Source organism: Panicum virgatum, chromosome 7N, assembly GCF_016808335.1.
Source record: "Panicum virgatum strain AP13 chromosome 7N, P.virgatum_v5, whole genome shotgun sequence".
In the NCBI taxonomy this organism is placed as follows: domain Eukaryota; kingdom Viridiplantae; phylum Streptophyta; class Magnoliopsida; order Poales; family Poaceae; genus Panicum; species Panicum virgatum.
The window spans coordinates 36,091,693-36,110,055 of NC_053151.1; the positions used below are offsets into that span (position 1 = coordinate 36,091,693).

An 18,363-nucleotide genomic window follows, 5' to 3' on the forward strand; every position below is an offset into this window, starting at 1 on the left:
TGGGAGAGCCGGTCGGCCTGCAGCCGGGCGGCCAGGGCCGGCCGCCCCGCTGCCGGGCGACCGGCCCCTAGGGACCTGCGCGCAAATATTTTCGTAAAAAATTTTGCACAAAAGCCCCTGCCGCCCCGCAGCGGGGCGGCCAGGTCCCGGCCGCCCGGCAGCGGGGCGGCCGGGGTATATTCCTGTAAATTTCGAAAACGAAAATATATTTCTGTAAAAAACGAAAAAAAAATAAAAAAACCGCTCGCCCTCGCCCACTCGCTGCCTCGCGAGTCACGTGACACTCGACAGTGGACACCGAGACGGCAAAAACCAACGGACCCGACTACCACCGGCACCTAGCGGGGAGACGGCTATGGCGTGCTACACCGCGCTCCTTCACCCGCCGCTCGCTTCCTCGTTATCCCCGTGCTCCTCCTCCCGGCGCGCCGGGGCCACGCGAGCCCCGCCGAGCCTCCAGCGCGTAGCAGCCCCCTCGTCGCTGGCCTCCGCCCGAGCTCTCGCCCGCGTCAGGATCTCCCCCCGCTGCGCCGCCTCCGCCGGCGCCCCAGGAGAGACGCCCGCGGCAGCGCTCCGGCGGGTGCTGGAGACGCCGGGCGCGCACCAGGCGCCTGCCTGCTACGACGCGCTGAGCGCACGCCTCGTCGAGCGCGCCGGGTTCAGGGCCTGCTTCACGAGCGGTACGTGCTCGCTGTTTCGCCTCTGCGGCAGCAGGAGGACTACTTCCCGGTTCTGCAGCCCGCGAAAAACAGCTTATCTCTCACGCTTGACATCTCCAGTTGGGGAACGACTGACGAGCATTTCACTAAGACTCTAGCTGCGCTCATGTTGCTTGTGATCTGTTGCTAGTGCTAGCCTGCAAGCGGCTGTATAAGGGTGGTGCTAGTGATCCCACTCATTGATCCACGTTCTCCACTGCAGGTTTCTCAATATCCGCTGCACGGCTTGGATTGCCAGATGTTGGTCTTATCTCCTATGGGGAAATGATTGATCAAGGACGTCTTATCACTGAAGCCGTATCAATCCCTGTGATTGGTGATGCTGATAATGGCTACGGAAACTCTATGAATGTCAAGAGAACAGTAAAAGGGTTTATTAATGCTGGTTTTGCTGGAATGATTCTTGAAGATCAGGTATGCTTTCAAGTGATAACAGCTGCAGATTTCTCCCCATAGATTGTGCTTGTTCTGCTCGTCTAGGTTTCATTTATGTTCACTTAGTCATTGGATCATGTGTACGGTTACCATGAGTTTTCTTGTTGATTGTTCATCACGGCCCTGACTGAAAGAAGCTGTTAAAGCCTATCAGTGATTGCTTGGTAAACTAATCTCTTGAGGACAATAATTATGCTCATCTACAAGGCTGCCACTAGGAACATCTGCTGTGGCAATTAGGACATATTTTTGTTTTCTCTTGTCAAAATAGTATTTCCAAGGAAATCAAGGTTCCGCTTCTAAAAACATGAACAGAAAAGGTGGCATTCCTCTTGCTAGTCTTGTACAAGTTTTTTATCTGTTGAGTGTTGAAATCTAGCATTGATCTGAATATTGTGCTAGTTGGATTGTACACTGTTTTTGCCTATGTGCTCTATATGTTGAAGTTAAATTGGATCATGCATTGTGAAACAGTCGTAGTTGTTGCAATTGTCATAGTTTTGAATCTGGAGCAGGGTTCTGATCTCACATTCTCTCATTCCAGGAATTCTGTATCTTACAGAACCAATATATGTTTTATATATATTATCAAATTGTGCTCCCAAGCGATGTAACATATACTGATTATCCATGAAATTGTGATAGACATTTCTTTGAAGTTTCTCTTATAGTGATATGATATATAGTTTTCTGAAGGTGTCGCCAAAAGCATGTGGCCATACACAAGGAAGGAAGGTTGTCTCAAGGGAGGAAGCAATTATGCACATAAAAGCTGCTGTAGATGCAAGGAATGAGAGTGGCTCTGATATTGTTATTGTGGCAAGGACAGATTCTCGGCAAGCTTTGTCTCTTGATGAAGCATTATGGAGAGTACGAGCCTTCGCTGATGCTGGAGCGGATGTTCTATTCATTGATGCCCTTGCCTCAAGAGAAGAGATGAAAGCGTTTTGCGCTATTGCACCTGGAGTTCCAAAAATGGTTAGATATGCTCTATGCACCAGTTCTTTTCAGGTTTTCCGTATACTTGCAATGCTCTATCATACTATGTAATCCAACTGCAGGCCAACATGTTAGAAGGCGGTGGTAAAACTCCTATACTGAGCCCTGTCGAACTTGAAGAGATAGGATATAAAATCATTGCCTATCCATTATCTCTAATTGGGGTATCGATGCGTGCAATGGAGGTTTGTTGTTTATTTATCTATATTATTGCATGTTACTGACTCTCATTTGTGTATATCATTATTTCATTACACAACTAAGGACATCCTAGTGCAGTTCTGCACATTGATTGTCATATGATCCTGTGGCATATAAGTAGGATTTGCAGCTATATGCTAAATTTCCACAATGAACCGGACTGTATAAGATGCATGGTCTGCAGGATGCTCTTATTGCTATAAAGGGTGGTCGCATACCTCCCCCAAGCAGCTTGCCATCATTTGAGGAGATCAAGGATACTCTTGGGTTTAATCACTATTATGAAGAAGAAAAACAATATGTTGTGACACCAGCCCAATCATCATACAGGACTGGTATGGACCTTAAGACTTGTTCTACATTGATTATGAATGAATCTTTTTTTACCGGCAGTTCCTCAATTACAGGCTATGGTGATTATACAAGTGAACCAAGCAGTCCAGGATATTCCAGTTCCACGACTGGAAAAACACAAGAACCTGTTATTGACATATTGCCTCAGCTCTACGATATTGGTTCCAGTGGCGGCAGAGGACCTTCAACTGGAATGTGGTCTCGTACTCTTCGACTAAAGATTACAGGAAGAGATGGAATCCAGAAAATTGATGCCAGGATACCTGTAAGTAATCCTTGATTTATATATGGGCTCAGTTGCTATATTAGTTTCTTGCTCCTATTTTCTGCAAATGTCCTGCAATCTACTTGTTTCAGCACTAATTAAATGGCTAATCCCTTTAATTCCCCTTTTCTACTACAGGCTGGTTTCTTAGAAGGGATGACAAGAATTATTCCAGGTTTGTACTTATTAATAAGGGAAGCATGATTGTGTAAAAGTGCTAGCATTTTCAGAAGAAATAAAAGGAAATCCTTGTATGCGTGTATCTATGTTTCATGTGATTTCATTTCCCCTCTTTGCAGGCTTGGCTGGAGCTAATATAATGGAAAGGCTTCGGAATGCGCCTATTGATGCAGACAATCCCCAGAATGGTCAGATACTGCTTGATTTTGAGGATGCCATGGGAGATAGGATCCAGGTTTTCATTGCTTGAACGTGCGTATGCTTCTATGCTGGCACACTGTCTGACTCTCAAAGTATGGACGTTTCAAGTAGCATATGGTGGTCCTGGCATGTTGTTCATTGTTTTAGACAGTGAGCTAGAGCAATCCAACTAGGAGTTTAAGAAGATGATTTAGACATTGGTTATGTTGCCATGAACTATTATTACATGACTAGAAGTCTAGGCCTTTCCTGCCTACATCCAATTGGTCAGGCAAAGATGTTAGCCTAGCTGCGTACTCCAGGATGAGTTTCTCTGCATCCTTGTTTCTGTGATAGAAACCCTTAAGTTGATTCCGAATAAATGAGTAACTCTTGATGAGTTATGGATTAGCATGTGCTTCTATTTGCACAATTTTTCTTGTAGCAAAAGCAGTGACTGTCATCGACCTATATTTGAATCTTGCAGGGTCCCATCATTGTGCACCCTACATCTTTTTGTTACACGATATCCATCGTTCAGTTGCGCACAGCACACGCACAACTGCGTACTCCCTCCGTCCCAGTTTTATTGCACGTTTAGAGTTCAAATTTTGTCCTGAATTAAACGATCGCATAGACCTGCACAGCTAACCTACCGGACCGGGACGCATGCAGCACGAACCAGATCAGGGACAGTGAGTATATTTTATTAGCTCTTTCCGTGGAGACGAGTGCAACGATGGTACTATTTGGCCCAGGCTCCAAAAACGAGTGACTCTGAAGACTTCTAGCTAGACCCTCTTTTCTGTTATCAACGTGTGTGCAACCAGCTGACATTAGTAGGGGTATTTTTAGTAATTTCTCGTCTACTTTGGTTACCGTACACAATCCTAAAAGTGTAAATATTTTGGGACAAAGGGAGTAACTGCTTATTCACCAATCACATGCACTGACTGCCGACCCTGATACCCTCACTCTCTACGCTAGCTTTGCTAGCTCGAGCTGCCATGCTTATTCAAACAGATTCAACAGTTCGCCTCGAATTTGCCTGGTGCACAGGGCGCTGAAGGTGGAGGATCCCCACTTCTGGTTCTGGATGCTTCGTCATCTACCGCTGCACGAAGAGCGCTACGGCGCCATCGTCGCCGTGCATGACCTGTCGGAGCCAAAGTGCGAACACATCCCGAGCTATGCCCGCCAAGGCGCCAAGTTGAAAACTCCCCAATCTGGAACACCCACCGGCCCCAGAGCATTTTCCAAGACATCACAAGGGGATTGGTGCAATGCAACTAGAACACCCATCGGCCCCAGAGCAGAAGCAACCCCTGCTATCATCTCCTCCGTCCTCGGCTGGCAACAATGTCAAGCAACAAACCACCAGAGACAAAATCCCGAAGTGTTGCTAAATTACATGGGCCCCTAACATGAATCATGACATCACATCACAAGATATTCCGCAAAAGTTACTAAAATCCCAAGGTTCTTCTCACTCAATCATTGGAGTAGCAACACTTGTGCAAAAGACAGGTAAAGTAACCACGGCCCCCAATAGTACTCAAACTTGGAAACACTTTGCCTGACGGTCAGACACCAAACAGCACAAAATAATACCTAGCATCCAGTATGGAAAAGACTCACACAAATCCAACCATTGGAAGAAAAAAAAGGAGCAATACTGTCATCTACTGGATAACCTCTGGAAACACCACACGCAATTGCAAACTGAAGATAGTTTGTTATGACTTTCAAGTTAGGAGATAATGCCTTCGGTCAGTGATAACGCAGCAAGCTGACTGGTTGGGGTGTTTGGATTCTGCTGATGGGCTACGTTGCGGAGAACGTCCATTGCCTCAGCAACCTTGGACTTGAGAGCCTCAGGGGACTCGAGCAGGTGGAGAACCTCAGTCTGATCCATCTCCAAAAGCATTCCGGTGACCTTGGCCGCTTGGTTTGGTTCCAGTTGCTCAACCAGTGGGTATAGGTTTTCACCAAGTATCTACATGGAAAAAAGGTTGTAGATAAGAAAAAAAGAAGATTGCTGTAGAACAAAAGCAACAATGAAGTGGCTGTAAACGCCTTAAACCCACAAAACTATTAGCAGAAGCAGATACCATTGTTCATATCCAAGTGAACTTATACTTGTTGCAAAAGGTCAAAATGGATAATGAACCTATCAACTGAACACAATGTAGGAGATAGAGACACGATGGCCTGCACAGAGATTACTTGAACACCAACTAGGGACATACCGTTCTTTGCTGCTCAGGAGTAGCATTTGCGAGGGCAGAAGTCAGAGTCCCAATTTGGGCAGCAGGTGATAAGGCTGCATCTCTCACAGGGAAGCCTCCCATATCATATGGCTGAATCATACCACCAGCAACTCCTGGAATCGCTGGAGCTTCAGGCATGTTGCGGCCGGTTGGGTAGCGGTACATCCGTCCCCGAGGAAGCATCTGAGAAACATGACAAGATACATCACTTTACATGCACTTTCACAAGTTCCCCATAGGCCATAGAACAAATGCCAAAACTACCGATTCTTTTCCCGAGCCTCAAGGAGTTGGGATAATAAGCATTGTGGAAATGAGCACAACAACGGACTGAACCATAATAGCTGACAATCTAAGTGAACCATTTTCCACCAACAAAGTAGCATCCTAACCACACAAAAAAACAGCATAATGGTGGAATATTTGATGAAAAAATACCTGTTGCTGAAATGACTGCACAGGTTGCTGGCCCTGGGCCCCAGCTCCACGCCTAATACCTGGGCGCGGACCCTGTTGGCCCTGCTGGACAACCGGAACAAAGTAATTTGGCATATGGGGACCCCCAGGTCTCATCCCTGGAACAAGCTGCTGCTGGAAACCAAATCCCGGCTGGAAGAAAGTGAATATACCATCAATATTTATCCATTTAGTTCAGCACATTAGCTACTGTAAATGAAATGCTTCATGCAAAGAATGAGTACATAACATAATGATCAGGAAGTGATTGAACACAGGACAGGTGTTGCTAACCAACTGAAAGTGATAAGTGCAATAGAATAATAAACTATGCCTCACTTTCTATGCCAGGTTAAGAATATGGTACATTATAAAATTTTCATAACCACGACTGCAGAGACCAGTGCTTGACAATCTTGAGAAAATATGGGAACATGCTAATTCTCATATCGAAATTGTAGACAAGGGATTTAACCTGTGGGTAATGTTCAAATGAAAAAAAATAGAGTTTCCATGGTACCTGAGGGGGTATCATAGCTGGCGGAGCTTGTCCATAGAAGAGTTGCTGAGGAGCCATAGGAGGGTACATTGGAAGGCGTGGAGCCATAGTGGGTGTCATTGGTACAGGAGGGCGCATCTGAGAAAACTGTGCCTGGATCATATAGAATGCGCATTGTCAGCAATTCAATATGCTATATAGTACTCCTTTTCTTTTTGTAAAGCCTAGATGGTCACACCTTGACTGAATATCTTATATATTATAATTTTTATGACCATAAAATTGACATCATACGAAAGCATTTACAAGTATGAATCCAATAGTACCACATTTGTATAGTATAATCTACAAATTCCAACACTAAGAGTTGGTCAAAGATTAAGAAGTTTGAATCTTGGGTTGCATGCATGCCTTACAAAAAAGGGGAAGAAACTAAACCAAATCTGTACAAATTCAAAAATATTTACGAAATAAACAAATTGTCAAGAATGGGTACTGTTATCAATTGAGTTTAGTGCAAAATAAGACATCAGTATCACAATAGGAAGCAATAAAAAGCAGTATGCCTCTTCAGACCAAACAAAATGTTCAGGTTCTGAACTCTAATTCTAAAGTTTTCAGAAGACATTTTAAAAGTAAAAAAGGCAGTAGAAGGGCACCTTACATCATGAAATAGAGGTGGCAATTCCCTACATGGTCAATATTTCTTTGTTGCTTCAACATTGTTCTAGATGGCAAACAGCCAATCACTCGCCAAGCTCTTCTTTTACATGAAGCTTTAAATAAAAATGCTGCTATGTGCTAATCTATAGTTTGTACCAATCTATAGTAAACACTGGTACCCTAATTTCACATTTAATATTAGCATAATGGAGACTCGGCTGGTTTGAGGAATATACCTGTAACATTGCTTTTCTATCTTCTTTGCGCTGTGCAAATGCAACATACAGTGGCTTTCCAGATATCATTTTGCCATTCATTTCAGTCAACTGTATAGAAAGAAAACTTGTTAATGACATGTGACAGCAAATTGTTCAAACTTTTCTCTAAGGGGCCTAGCTGGCGGTTAATTCAATATCCTGGAAGTGAACTTACAGCCTGAGATGCTTCCTCATGAGTTGAGAACGCAACAAAACCAGAGCCTTTGCTAAGACCATTTTGATCACGCATCACCTATTTAACAAATTCAGTCAGCTATAATAGACCATCAAGAGATAGATGTATAATAAAAGGAAAAAATAGATTGGAAAACATTAAAGCACCTTGTACGAGGTAATTTTGCCAAAGTTAGAGAACAATTCACGAAGTTGATCATCTCCAATGCTATCATCCAAGTTCTTGAGGTACAAGTTCAGTCCTTGATATTTGTCAGCAGCATCTTTCAAGCTTTGCTCAAATCTCCTTTTCAGTTCCATCTCTCTTTCTGACTTCTTCTGAGCTCTTCCAACATACCACTCTTTGTCATTTATCTTCTTTCCATTAAGTTCCTGAACAGCACGGGCAGCTGCATCTGGATTCTCAAAATTGATGAAACCAAAGCACCTTGATTTGCCATCCATACCAATCATCACAACAGCACTGGTAATATTCCCATATTCACCAAAAATTTTGACTAGATCCTCCTTTGTGGTAGACTCAGACAAATTTTTCACAAAGACATTGTTAAATTTTGTCTTGTCAAACGAATGATCTCTCTCTTGCTTGCGAAGAAAAGGTCCAACATAAACAGGCTTGTCATTGATAAGCATCCCATTAAGACTTTTTATAGCAGCCTGAGCTTCCTCTTCTTTTTCATACTGAACAAAACCAAAGCCTTTGGATTGGCCCACTTCATCCATGGCTACTTTACATGAGAGAATGGTACCAAATGTGGAAAAGGTCTCGTGAAGAGTTTTATTGTCTATTGCCTTGTCAAGATTCTGGAGAAAAGATGAGGTATGTTAGAAACCAAGCTAGGATGACAATGAAAAACTAAAGAAACCGCCAGATGATCAAGTACCTTGATGAAAATGTTTGCAGATCCGCTCCTGCGGCTGCTTGGGTCACGGTTTGAATACATCACACGGATAGGCTTGTTGTTAAGCAGAGCAAAGTTCAACAATTCCAGTGCTCTTGCAGCTGTAAAATGGAATAGTGAATTAGCCATCGCAAGTCCTTTACCTTGGCACTAATGAACAAACTACATGCGCATGATACTGTGAGGTCAGACACCACAACAAAACACGAAATCCACTGGATCATGTCCAGTAAATTTACACATTGTCTTCGTTATGCCACAGTTTGCACGCAACTTTTCACTATGTTGCAACTTATATCTCCTCTAAGGGCTTTGAATAGAGGTTTGGAATCCAAAACCTTTTAGCATTGTCAAATTTCAACTAAATCCTAAAATTTGAAGAGCATCCTTGTTTTACCATGACACTTCTTAAATGGATATTTCAACTGTGTCCAGATAACTTTATGATTTAATTGAGGCGTTGCATTCCTATTATGTCTATGTAATCTAACAAAACAGTTAAGAAACACATGAAGGCCAGCCGCATAGAACACTACATTACATCAAATCAGCAATCCAGCAATTTTGTAGCATACAGCAAACTCATGTCCATATGTATACCTTAAAAACATAGCAAGTAAAACTGGGGTTAAACTGTAAGCATCTTAAGCCCCGTAGTCTTATAGACTACACCCTCAACGAGGCTCTAGGATTAAAAAATTAAATTGCCCACCATCATCCTCCCCCTTGCTGAAAACAAAAGTATCCAAATCAACCTTCCCGATACCCAAACATAATTATGCCAGTGGCATTGCACCAAGCAACACATCCACTTAACAAAGGCATTGACTTCTGCTAGAAATGAAACATTCAACATCTACCAAAATTGTCAAACGCAATCAATCCACCACCTACCAGCAGGGAAATCGCTGTTGATATGCAATTTACAGATGCCATCGGAATCATCGAATCATGCAAAATCGAATCGTAGCCCAATCTGATCAGACCGCAATTCAAATACGCCCAAACCTAAAACAATCCTCCTATCCCGAATGAAACAGATAGAACGAGAGCGGCGCAAGGAGGAGATCGCAACAATACCATCCAGGGGATTGCTGAAGTTGACGTAGGCGTATCCGAGCGAGCGGCGCGAGGTGACGTCCCTGCAGACGCGCACCGACACCACCTGCCCCGCCTGGCTGAAGAGCTCGTACAGCTGCGAATCCGAGACGGACCCCTCCAGGTCGCCGACGTAGAGCGACGTGGTCGGGAGCGGCTGCGCCACGCCGACCCCGACGCCGACCGCTCCCGGCGACACCACCGCTGGGACAGCGCCCGCGCTCCCGTTCGCCACCGCCGCCGCCACTTGCGCCGCCATCGCCTCCTCCTCCCCTCGACCAAATTTTTTTCAGTTTTTTCGAAAAAAATCGGATCTAAACCCTAGCAATCGGATTGGTAACTCGCTCGATACTGATAGATCTCGCGGATTTGGGGATTTCTATTTTTTTTTGTAGTTTTTGGTTGCGGGATACAGAGGCCGCAGGCGGAGAGCTCGCGGGGGGGACGACTCTCTCAACGAGGAGGGCGAGGCGACGGGGGCGGGCAGATGGTTATAGGAGGGAGAGGGGCCGCGCGCCCGCGCCTAGGGTTTGCTCGCGCGCGCGCCACGGTGGGCTCGGTGCTCGTGCACCAGCTGGCGCCAGCAGTGGCGTGGCGCCTGGGCAGCTGGGCTGGTTGGTCAGCTGGTGGCCTGGTGCTCCAGGACTGGGTCCGCCCGGTGCACGGCTGGGCTCCGCTGTGCCGGTGTGTCTGCGCGCGCAGCAGAGAGCGTGTGTGGCGTAGTGGCGTGGGGGTGGGGGTGGGGGTGGGGGTGGGGGTGGGGGAGTATCGCTTGGCTGGCTTGCGTTGCTTGCTTGGCCTTTTCGCATTCGGGGCGGTTGGTTGGATTCGAGTTGGCACTTGGCACGGAACCGGATTTGCTTCGGGGGACGAGCCGGGCTTCGCTGGTCTCGCGTCGTGTTGAATCGAGCCTTGACCGATTCGATTTGGGACGGGGCACTGGGATGACCGGAGTACCCCCGGAGCACCGGACCACCTGTACGAACAAGAGCATAGTACGGAGTACTCTTTCATTCTAAATTATAAGTCGTTTGATTTTTTACATTAAATTTGACCACTCGTTTTATTCAAAAAAATTATGAAAACATAATCAAATTTAACTCATTATTGAGGAATTTATATTGATGAAGTAAGTCACAACAAAAGTATTGATATTTTGCACAAATTTTTGAGTAAAACGAATAGTCAAATTTGAAGTAAAAAAAGTCAAACGACATATAATTAGAAACGGAGGGAGTGCTAGCTAACAATAGAGTGTGGGAAGTTAGGTAAAATATATAAAGTTTCTAAATTGAGGGCTAAATTAATAGACTCTTTAAATTAAATTCTTCACATATTACTGCACCGCTCGGCTTCATATATCAGTGTCACGCTTATCTTCTTCGTTCCCACCTCTGCCCACCGGCCTCCGCGGCCACCCCACACTCCGTGCCTGCCTCCGCTCGCAACCCCGGACTCCCTGTGCATCGCATCACCACCGCCAACGAGCTCCTCCTCCGCCGACTCACGCGCTCAAGTCCACCATGGCGGAGCTCGACGCTGCCACCGCAGCCCTCCTCCTTCGCAAGTGGAGTTCGACGCGGCGGGCTCGGCCCTCCACCTCCGCATTGAAGCAAACTGACAATGTAGCATAAAATGCGCTCATGTCTGTTCAAGATTCTTTTTCAAAATAGAGTCTGTTTGAGGGACCGAAACTGGCGACCAGAGGGGGGTGAATGGGAGCCGATCAAAATTTCTTCCGAAATCTGTAACGTCGGCCTATGTCCCAAAATCACCGCAAGCCATCGAATCTAGGTCAGCGAGAATAGCTATAGACAAGCTATCTCGAAGCAAAAGACCTAGGTCGCAGCGCGGAAGCAAAAGCGAGAGAAACTTCACAAAACGCAGCACAGCACACACAGACCGGTCTGACCGGTATACTGGACCAGTCTGACCGGTCGGGCAGTTCAAATTCAGACTGACCGGTCTCTCCCACCGGTCTGACCGGTCTCGTCCAGAAAACCCACAAACAAACCTTCAAACCACGAATATCAAGCAAACAAAGTCCAAATCCAACCAAACTTGGTGGAAAGTTTCGTTACTACTCCGTGAACATACCCCAAAAGATCTCACCCAAAAGGTTCACGGATCAAGAGAAATCGAGGAAAGGTCAAAGAGGATTGGGGTTTTCTCAAGAACACAAAATCGCCAATTCGTGAGAACTCTCGATTCCAGTAGGTTTATCACTTGGCTAGAAGGATTAGAATCGTCACAAAGAGTCCATCAAACCACGAATTCAAGGGTTGGTCTCCTCCAAACAAGAAACACACCAAAAGAGGAGAATTGAACCCAAAACGCAAAAGAGAAGGGGAGGACGAGATGCTCAGCACACACAAGTGAATCTCAAACAAATTTTATCCATTAATTCTCAGAGGAATTCACCTATACAACAGCTAGAGCCATCCGCCCATCATCCACCCACTAGATTGAAGAGAATAGCTATAATCTAAACTCTCTTTGCGTTGGAGTCCTTGGCCCTAACCTAGAACAGGGGCAGGAAGAAGGAAAAACCCAGAGAAAACAAAAGACTCAAGAGACTCAACCAACCACGGGCTGGTGGGGGTATTTATACCCAGCTGCTGCGGCCAGACCGGTCAGACTGGTCCAGGGGACCGGTCAGACCGGTCGGGTCAGCAGCACCCTGTTGTACAGCCCCGATCGACGGCGGAGCTTCTTTCTTCGACTCGAAGTCTTTACTACGATGCCGCCACGTCGACGAAGATCCGGTCCGCGGTTTTGGAGGGTCCGCGAAACCCGGGTAGGTGGCCGGTTTTGAGAAAACCGCCAAAACCTCACGCGCGGGAAGATTCCCGCCTCCACGCCGTGGCCCTAGACGCCGTTCCCGCCTCGGCCTTCTGACGGCCCTAGACGCCGCCCGATGCCCGTCACCTCCTCGCCCGCAGTGAGGCCCTAGACGCCGTCGACGTCCGTCGCCTCCGTGAGTCCCGAGATCAACGCCCGTCACCTCCACGACTTGGCGTCTTCAACCGCCGTCCGCCTCCTTGGTTTTGTGGCGCAAACCAAAAAACCCGCCTTCCGTCGCCGCTTGCGCCCTCGATCCAGGAGTGGACGCCACAGCTGCCGCCTGGTCCGAGCTCCGGTCCCGGCTGCCCTTCACCGCCGTCCACCGCACGGTCCATCGGCCACAGCACCTCCACGGCAGCTCCCCGTCGACACTCGACGCCCGTGTACCTGCAATCTAAAGACCAAGCGCACGGTTGACAATTCACTCATCACAGGCAGGATAGAGTACTCTCGTTCCTCAATCTCCCCCTTGATGAGTGCATTGTCAACACACCACCTGAAAGCAGAGAAGTGATAAAAAAGAGAAGCAAGAAAGTGAAGAACTCAAGCAAGTGACACAAAGCTTAGAAAGACAAGAACAATCACTTACTCAAGCAGAGATCGATCCCCTAAGGCAAGGGCAAGGGCTCGACGCAATCGATCAAAAGCCAAAAACATGACTCCTCAAAGACAGAGGTAACGCTCGATGCAGTCATGCAAGGAGCAGAGGGAAAACGAGGAAAACCAGGAGCCAAGAACAAAGCAGAAACTCCCCAAGCAAAGCTTTTCCCTCTCACAAGTGCAACTCTCCCAAAATGATGCACTCTCAAAGCCCTGTGCACAACAATTCAAAAATCAAACAAGTCTCCCCCTTGTTCGATCACTTCTCTCAAAATTCTCCCCCTTGTTGGCACATGCACACATCAAGCCTAAAAAGACCTAAAGCTCCCCCTAAAGCTGAGACTCCCCCTGAACAGATGTTATGCAATGAATGCGATGCAGGAGGTGTAAGTGAAAGCATTCAGGGATACAATGATATGAGCGACATCTAGTCACAAGCACGTGTGCATCCATAAACAAGACTTGCATCTAGCTCAACAGGGTATATCAAATCAATCTAGAGCTAGGCAAGTTCAGTTTAGGAGAAGTAAAAGCATCACCCATGATCTAGCACTAACAAATAGGGAATGGAAAGCAGTGCTACTCAAACTCATACAGGTGAGCCAAACCAGCCAAAACAAGTTGCCAACATTCATTTTTCAATCAAATTTATAGCAAGCAATTCTTAATGCCAGGGGTTGAAAACTTGTCATGCTTTACTTAGCAACGAGGCCAAGCATATGCCAAAGACAATCAGAAGCTTAAGGCACTCGTTTCAGTCATGCACAGCCTTGCCCGGGTTCTCACAAGTGCAAAGTGAGCCGTCCCGAAAGCTCGATCAATGCGACAAGCAATCCCACCTAGGTCTTTTTAATCCATTTCCAGAATAGTTCAAGCAATTTTATCAGATTTAGATCATTTCAAATATGAATTGCTGAACGAAAGGCTACACTAGCGTGAATAAGATAGCAAAGCACATCAACACACCCTAACAAACTAGTAGCCAAAACAGGGTGATCATGTTTTCAGATTTTTAAAACAAAATAGCTTAACTCAGATGATATCATATACACAATGGAGCAAGCTATACATGATCAAGTTTATCAACTCACACTAGCAGGCACTAGAAGATCATAGCAATGTATACAAGAATGCTAGTGCAAGTGAGACAATGCAAAATGCAAACATGTACAATGCATATGCACAATGTAACTAACCAAGCTAAAACTTAAGAGAAAGACAAAGAAAAGCCAAAAGCTAAGCAACTGAAGAATTCAGCAAATACAACGGCTCAAAGACACACAGGACTAGACCAAATGGATCCAACTGAGTACCATGGAAAAGGAAACAATCAGAAAACCACAAGTCCATCCTGAGAGGAAAACGTACAAGCCGAACGCTCACATACCTCGATGAAGATCCCGCTGGACCTAGAGCATAGCAAGCTCGAGGTCACCTCCCCTGCGTCCTCAGCGGATCCATCTTCTGCTCGAACAGGTTCTTGTAGAGGTGAACGATCGAAGTGGAAGTAGTGGTACTGGATCGTCCTCCTGAGCTGAGGTAGTCGAAGCAGAAGAGGCCGGAGCCTGCAGCCGGCGCAGTAACTCCGGATCATCATCGGCACCTGAGGTAGAGCTCCTCCTCAACAAGTGATACCTAGCACAAGAGAAGCTAGGACACAAGAAAAAAGCAAACACCAAAGATCCAGAGCAAAACTCAAGCAAATGGTTAGGTGTTAGTCAAGCTACATGCAAAAGTATACCAAAAGACACTCTAGAACATATCAAGACAGAAGATATTCCTAGAAAAGTCTAAAGGCACTCAATAGCATGAACCAATGTAGCTAGACGATATGAAAGAGATACTTGAGCTAGCAACTAGAACTAAGAAGCAAAAGCTACATAAGTAGAAGGAAACTGAACAAATCACACACCCTGAGCTAGCAAGAGTCATGACAATATGAAAACCACAAAACTAGCATACAGAGTGGCTAGTCCACCATAGCACAAGTACAGACCTAGCAAGCAAAGCAAGTATGAGAAAAAGAATCTACAACAAGTCACAAACAGAAAGTGTACAAAGAACTCAAGGGGCAAACTCAAATGTACATATAATACACAAACCACCACAGGATATCCATTAGCCTTGGAGAACCATCAAGTCTTGATCAAACCTGCATAAGACCAAGATCCATGGAGCACTTGTTCTCCAGGCCTCCAACCTGCATCACCAACGAGACATAGGGGGAACAAACGTCCCGACACTGGGGTTAGCAAAGTGAGAAGCAAACCAGTGACGAGCCATTTGCTCTACGGAAGGGTAACCAAAGTCAGGCAAAGCGTATCCCCTGTCCCGTCTACCGCGAGGCTGACGAACACCACCGCGAGGAAGGCGTGGAGCCTCAAAACCTCCTCCAAAGCCTCGGTCCCGTGGTCCATAGCCGTACTGAAAATGACCAGGAGCACGGCCGGCAAAGCGACCACCCGCTGGAGCACGGTAACCACCACCGTCTCCCTGACCTCCACCTACACGGCGCGCCCTAGCATCTTGCCTACCACCACGCCGAGAAGGACCATGCACCTGAGCAGAGTACATGTCCGCATTCCGTCTCTCCTGCTCTCTCCTCACAGCCTGCTTCCTCCTGAAGCAAAACTCCTCTAGGTGACCTTCCCTGTCACAGAACTCGCAGTGGTACCTCACCTCACGCTTGGGAGGTGGAGGCCTAGCCTGCGGACGGGGAGAAGCAGCCCTCTTCTTCTGGGCAACCTGGGCTGTGGCAGCAGGGAGCGTGTCGAGGGGGTTCCTCAGCGCATTGGGCTTTGGAACCCAAACCTGCTTCTGCGGAGGTGCTTTCGGTGGTTCTTTAAGCACACCATCCGCGGGGTCAACAAGCGAAGGCTGCGTGCTAGTGCTAGCAGTGTTTCCAGCAGTCTTGCTAATCTTACCATACAACCTGTCAAAGTCTAACTTCGTGTATGTGTAACCGACTCCAAACCCATCACCACGCTTGAACTGCTTAATCATCATGCCCAACTGCGGCTCACTGCTAGAAACCCAACTCAGAATCGCCCTAAGATAGGTATTCTCATTTTCTAAGTTGGCTTTTTCTACCGCAATACTATCTAAATCAACAATCAAACCAGGGCAAACAGAGCAGTCAATAAGTGGGCTAGACTCTACAACCTTAGTCTTTCCAAAAGACTTGATCAAAGCATTCTTCTCCTCTAGCTCCAACCTAAGCGTGGGACAAAGCTTACAAGCGCCAAGCAAAGCAGGTCTAGATCTAAGCTCCTCTAGTTCACAAACAATAGTAGCAAACTTGGACTGCAAAGAAGCTAGATCAGACTTGAAGATAAGACACTCATCGCATTCAAGCACATCACTAACAATGGGAGCGTCCTTGACAAGTTCAAGCTCATGCTTGGCCTTGGCTAGCTCGTGAGACACGTCAGAAAGCGAAGTCTTAGCAACATCTAAGTTCGCGACGTTCTCATCATGCTTGGCACGGAGAGCAATAAGATCATTCATGTGAGATATGCAGCCAGCGCACTCTTCCTCACTAGATTTCACCCTAGCACAAGCCAGCTCAGCCCTAAGCTTTCTACGTTCTCTAGCTGCTTCCTTAAGCAGCCTCTTCTAATTGTCGAGAGCGTCGTATAACTCCCTAACATCTGTATCAAGCAGGTCGATCGTGGAGTTTACCTCTGAATCACTCTCGGATCCAGGAGAAGAGCCGGAGTGCGTCGGTGTAGCATGTCCACCCGAAGACGCACGAGCACCATCAGCTTCGCCCGCCATGGTGTAGAAGCTCTTGCGCCGACCGGCCGCCAAGCAAAGGCCGATGAAGCCGGTGGCTTCCTTGTCCCGCTTCTTCTTCTTGTCGTCGTCGTCGGAGGTCGGTGAAGAAGAGCGGTCAGTGTCGGAGCTCTTGTCGAGGTCGCTGAGCTGCGCCAGGAAGGCCTTCTCCCGCTTCTTGGTCTTGTACTAGAAGCGCTTCTTGAGCGACTCCTTGTCGAAGCGTCCTCCCCGGTCACGACTACGGTGCTTGTGGCGCCGATGCTCCTTGTTGGAGCCTCCCTCGTCGCGGTCGCGGTGGCGGTAGTAGTCGAAGGAGTTGTTCTGGCCACCGCCGGACTTGTTGGGGCAATCGGCGATGAAGTGGTTCAGATCGCCACATTTGTAGCAACCGGGGTTCTTCTTCCTCTGCCTGTTGTGGTAGACGCGCTGGAACTTGCTGATGAGGAGGCACAAGTCGTCGTCGCCCAGCGTCTCCAGCTTCTCATCTGAAACAGAAGGCAAAGAGGCAAGAGAAAAGCCAAGAGCAGAGTTAGCGTTAGAGCTCGATCCACCTAGGCCAGTCACAAGAGCGACGCTCTTGGAAGGAGGGGCACCATTGAGCTTGGCTCGTGTCTGGTTATCCAACTCCGTGGCCTTGAGCTTGCTGAAAAGCTCGTTCACGGTCAGAGTCTCATAGCCTGCAGACTCAATGATCGTATTCACCTTGAGATCCCACACAGAGCGGTCAAGTGTGTAGAGCAACTTGAGAGCCTTCTCGTGCTCTGTGTACTCAAGGGCACCAGCAGATCTGTTCGCATTGACCTTGTTCACAATCGACTGAAAACAACTGAACATCAGGTCAATGCTCTCAGCCGGCTCCTGTGTGAAGTTCTCGTACTCACGCCGGTGAGTCTCGAACAGTCTGGCCTTCACTTGAGGTGTACCCTCGTGGTAGTTCTCAAGGCACGTCCAAATCTTGTGGGCTTCCTGAAAACCCTGGACGCGTGAGAACTCCGCATGAGAAACGCCAGCGAACAAGGCATTGACGGCCTTGGCGTTAGCCTCGTACTGGGTCACCTGGAGAGGCGTGGTCCGAACAGCCAGCACCTCGTAAAGCTGGTTCGTGGTAATTTCCCAGACCTCGGCTCCCATGCTCTGCAAGAAGGCTCTCATGCGAACCTTCCAGTAGGCATAGTCCTCGCTGGAAAACACCGGGATCTTACCAAGACTCGCCATGGTCGACAAGTGGTTTTCGAACCGGTTAAGGTATTGAAAACCTCAACCAAGCTCTGATACCAATTGAGGGACCGAAACTGGCGACCAGAGGGGGGGTGAATGGGAGCCGATTAAAATTTCTTCCGAAATCTGTAACGTCGGCCTATGTCCCAAAATCACCGCAAGGCATCGAATCTAGGTAAGCGAGAATAGCTATAAACAAGCTATCTCGAAGCAAAAGACCTAGGTCGCAGCGCGGAAGCAAAAGCGAGAGA

General features: G+C 47.2%; 2 protein-coding genes across 2 annotated transcripts; one reads left to right on the forward strand and one right to left on the reverse strand.

Moving 5' to 3' along the window:
- The first annotated feature begins 304 nt into the window (after positions 1–304).
- On the forward strand, positions 305–3,763 carry LOC120682618 (2,3-dimethylmalate lyase-like). The gene is made up of 8 exons (XM_039964589.1): positions 305–680; positions 922–1,133; positions 1,851–2,132; positions 2,216–2,338; positions 2,539–2,689; positions 2,762–2,973; positions 3,112–3,148; positions 3,273–3,763. Exons 1-8 carry the CDS (start codon positions 356–358, stop codon positions 3,401–3,403), a joined length of 1,473 nt encoding a protein of 490 aa, XP_039820523.1. The 5' UTR covers positions 305–355; the 3' UTR covers positions 3,404–3,763.
- Positions 3,764–4,794: 1,031 nt separating this feature from the next.
- Positions 4,795–10,145, reverse strand: LOC120682619 (polyadenylate-binding protein 2-like). Its single transcript, XM_039964591.1, has 9 exons — positions 9,656–10,145; positions 8,558–8,676; positions 7,821–8,477; positions 7,654–7,731; positions 7,458–7,547; positions 6,580–6,711; positions 6,042–6,212; positions 5,583–5,786; positions 4,795–5,329 (listed from the first exon to the last, which is right to left on the reverse strand). The coding sequence occupies exons 1-9, from the start codon at positions 9,930–9,932 to the stop codon at positions 5,084–5,086; spliced, it is 1,974 nt and encodes a 657-aa protein (XP_039820525.1). The 5' UTR covers positions 9,933–10,145; the 3' UTR covers positions 4,795–5,083.
- Between the last annotated feature and the right edge of the window lie 8,218 nt (positions 10,146–18,363).

Excerpts from the sequence above, each read along its gene's own strand:
- LOC120682618 (XM_039964589.1), top strand. The coding sequence starts at position 356 with ATGGCGTGCTACACCGCGCTCCTTCACCCGCCGCTCGCTTCCTCGTTA. Across the intron at positions 2,690-2,761 it reads CCAATCATCATACAGGACTG|GCTATGGTGATTATACAAGT; the intron begins GTATGGACCTTA and ends CCTCAATTACAG. Across the intron at positions 3,149-3,272 it reads GATGACAAGAATTATTCCAG|GCTTGGCTGGAGCTAATATA; the intron begins GTTTGTACTTAT and ends CCCTCTTTGCAG.
- LOC120682619 (XM_039964591.1), bottom strand. The coding sequence starts at position 9,932 with ATGGCGGCGCAAGTGGCGGCGGCGGTGGCGAACGGGAGCGCGGGCGCT. Across the intron at positions 6,712-7,457 it reads ATAGAAAAGCAATGTTACAG|GCACAGTTTTCTCAGATGCG; the intron begins GTATATTCCTCA and ends TATATGATCCAG. Across the intron at positions 6,213-6,579 it reads CAGCTATGATACCCCCTCAG|CCGGGATTTGGTTTCCAGCA; the intron begins GTACCATGGAAA and ends ACTTTCTTCCAG.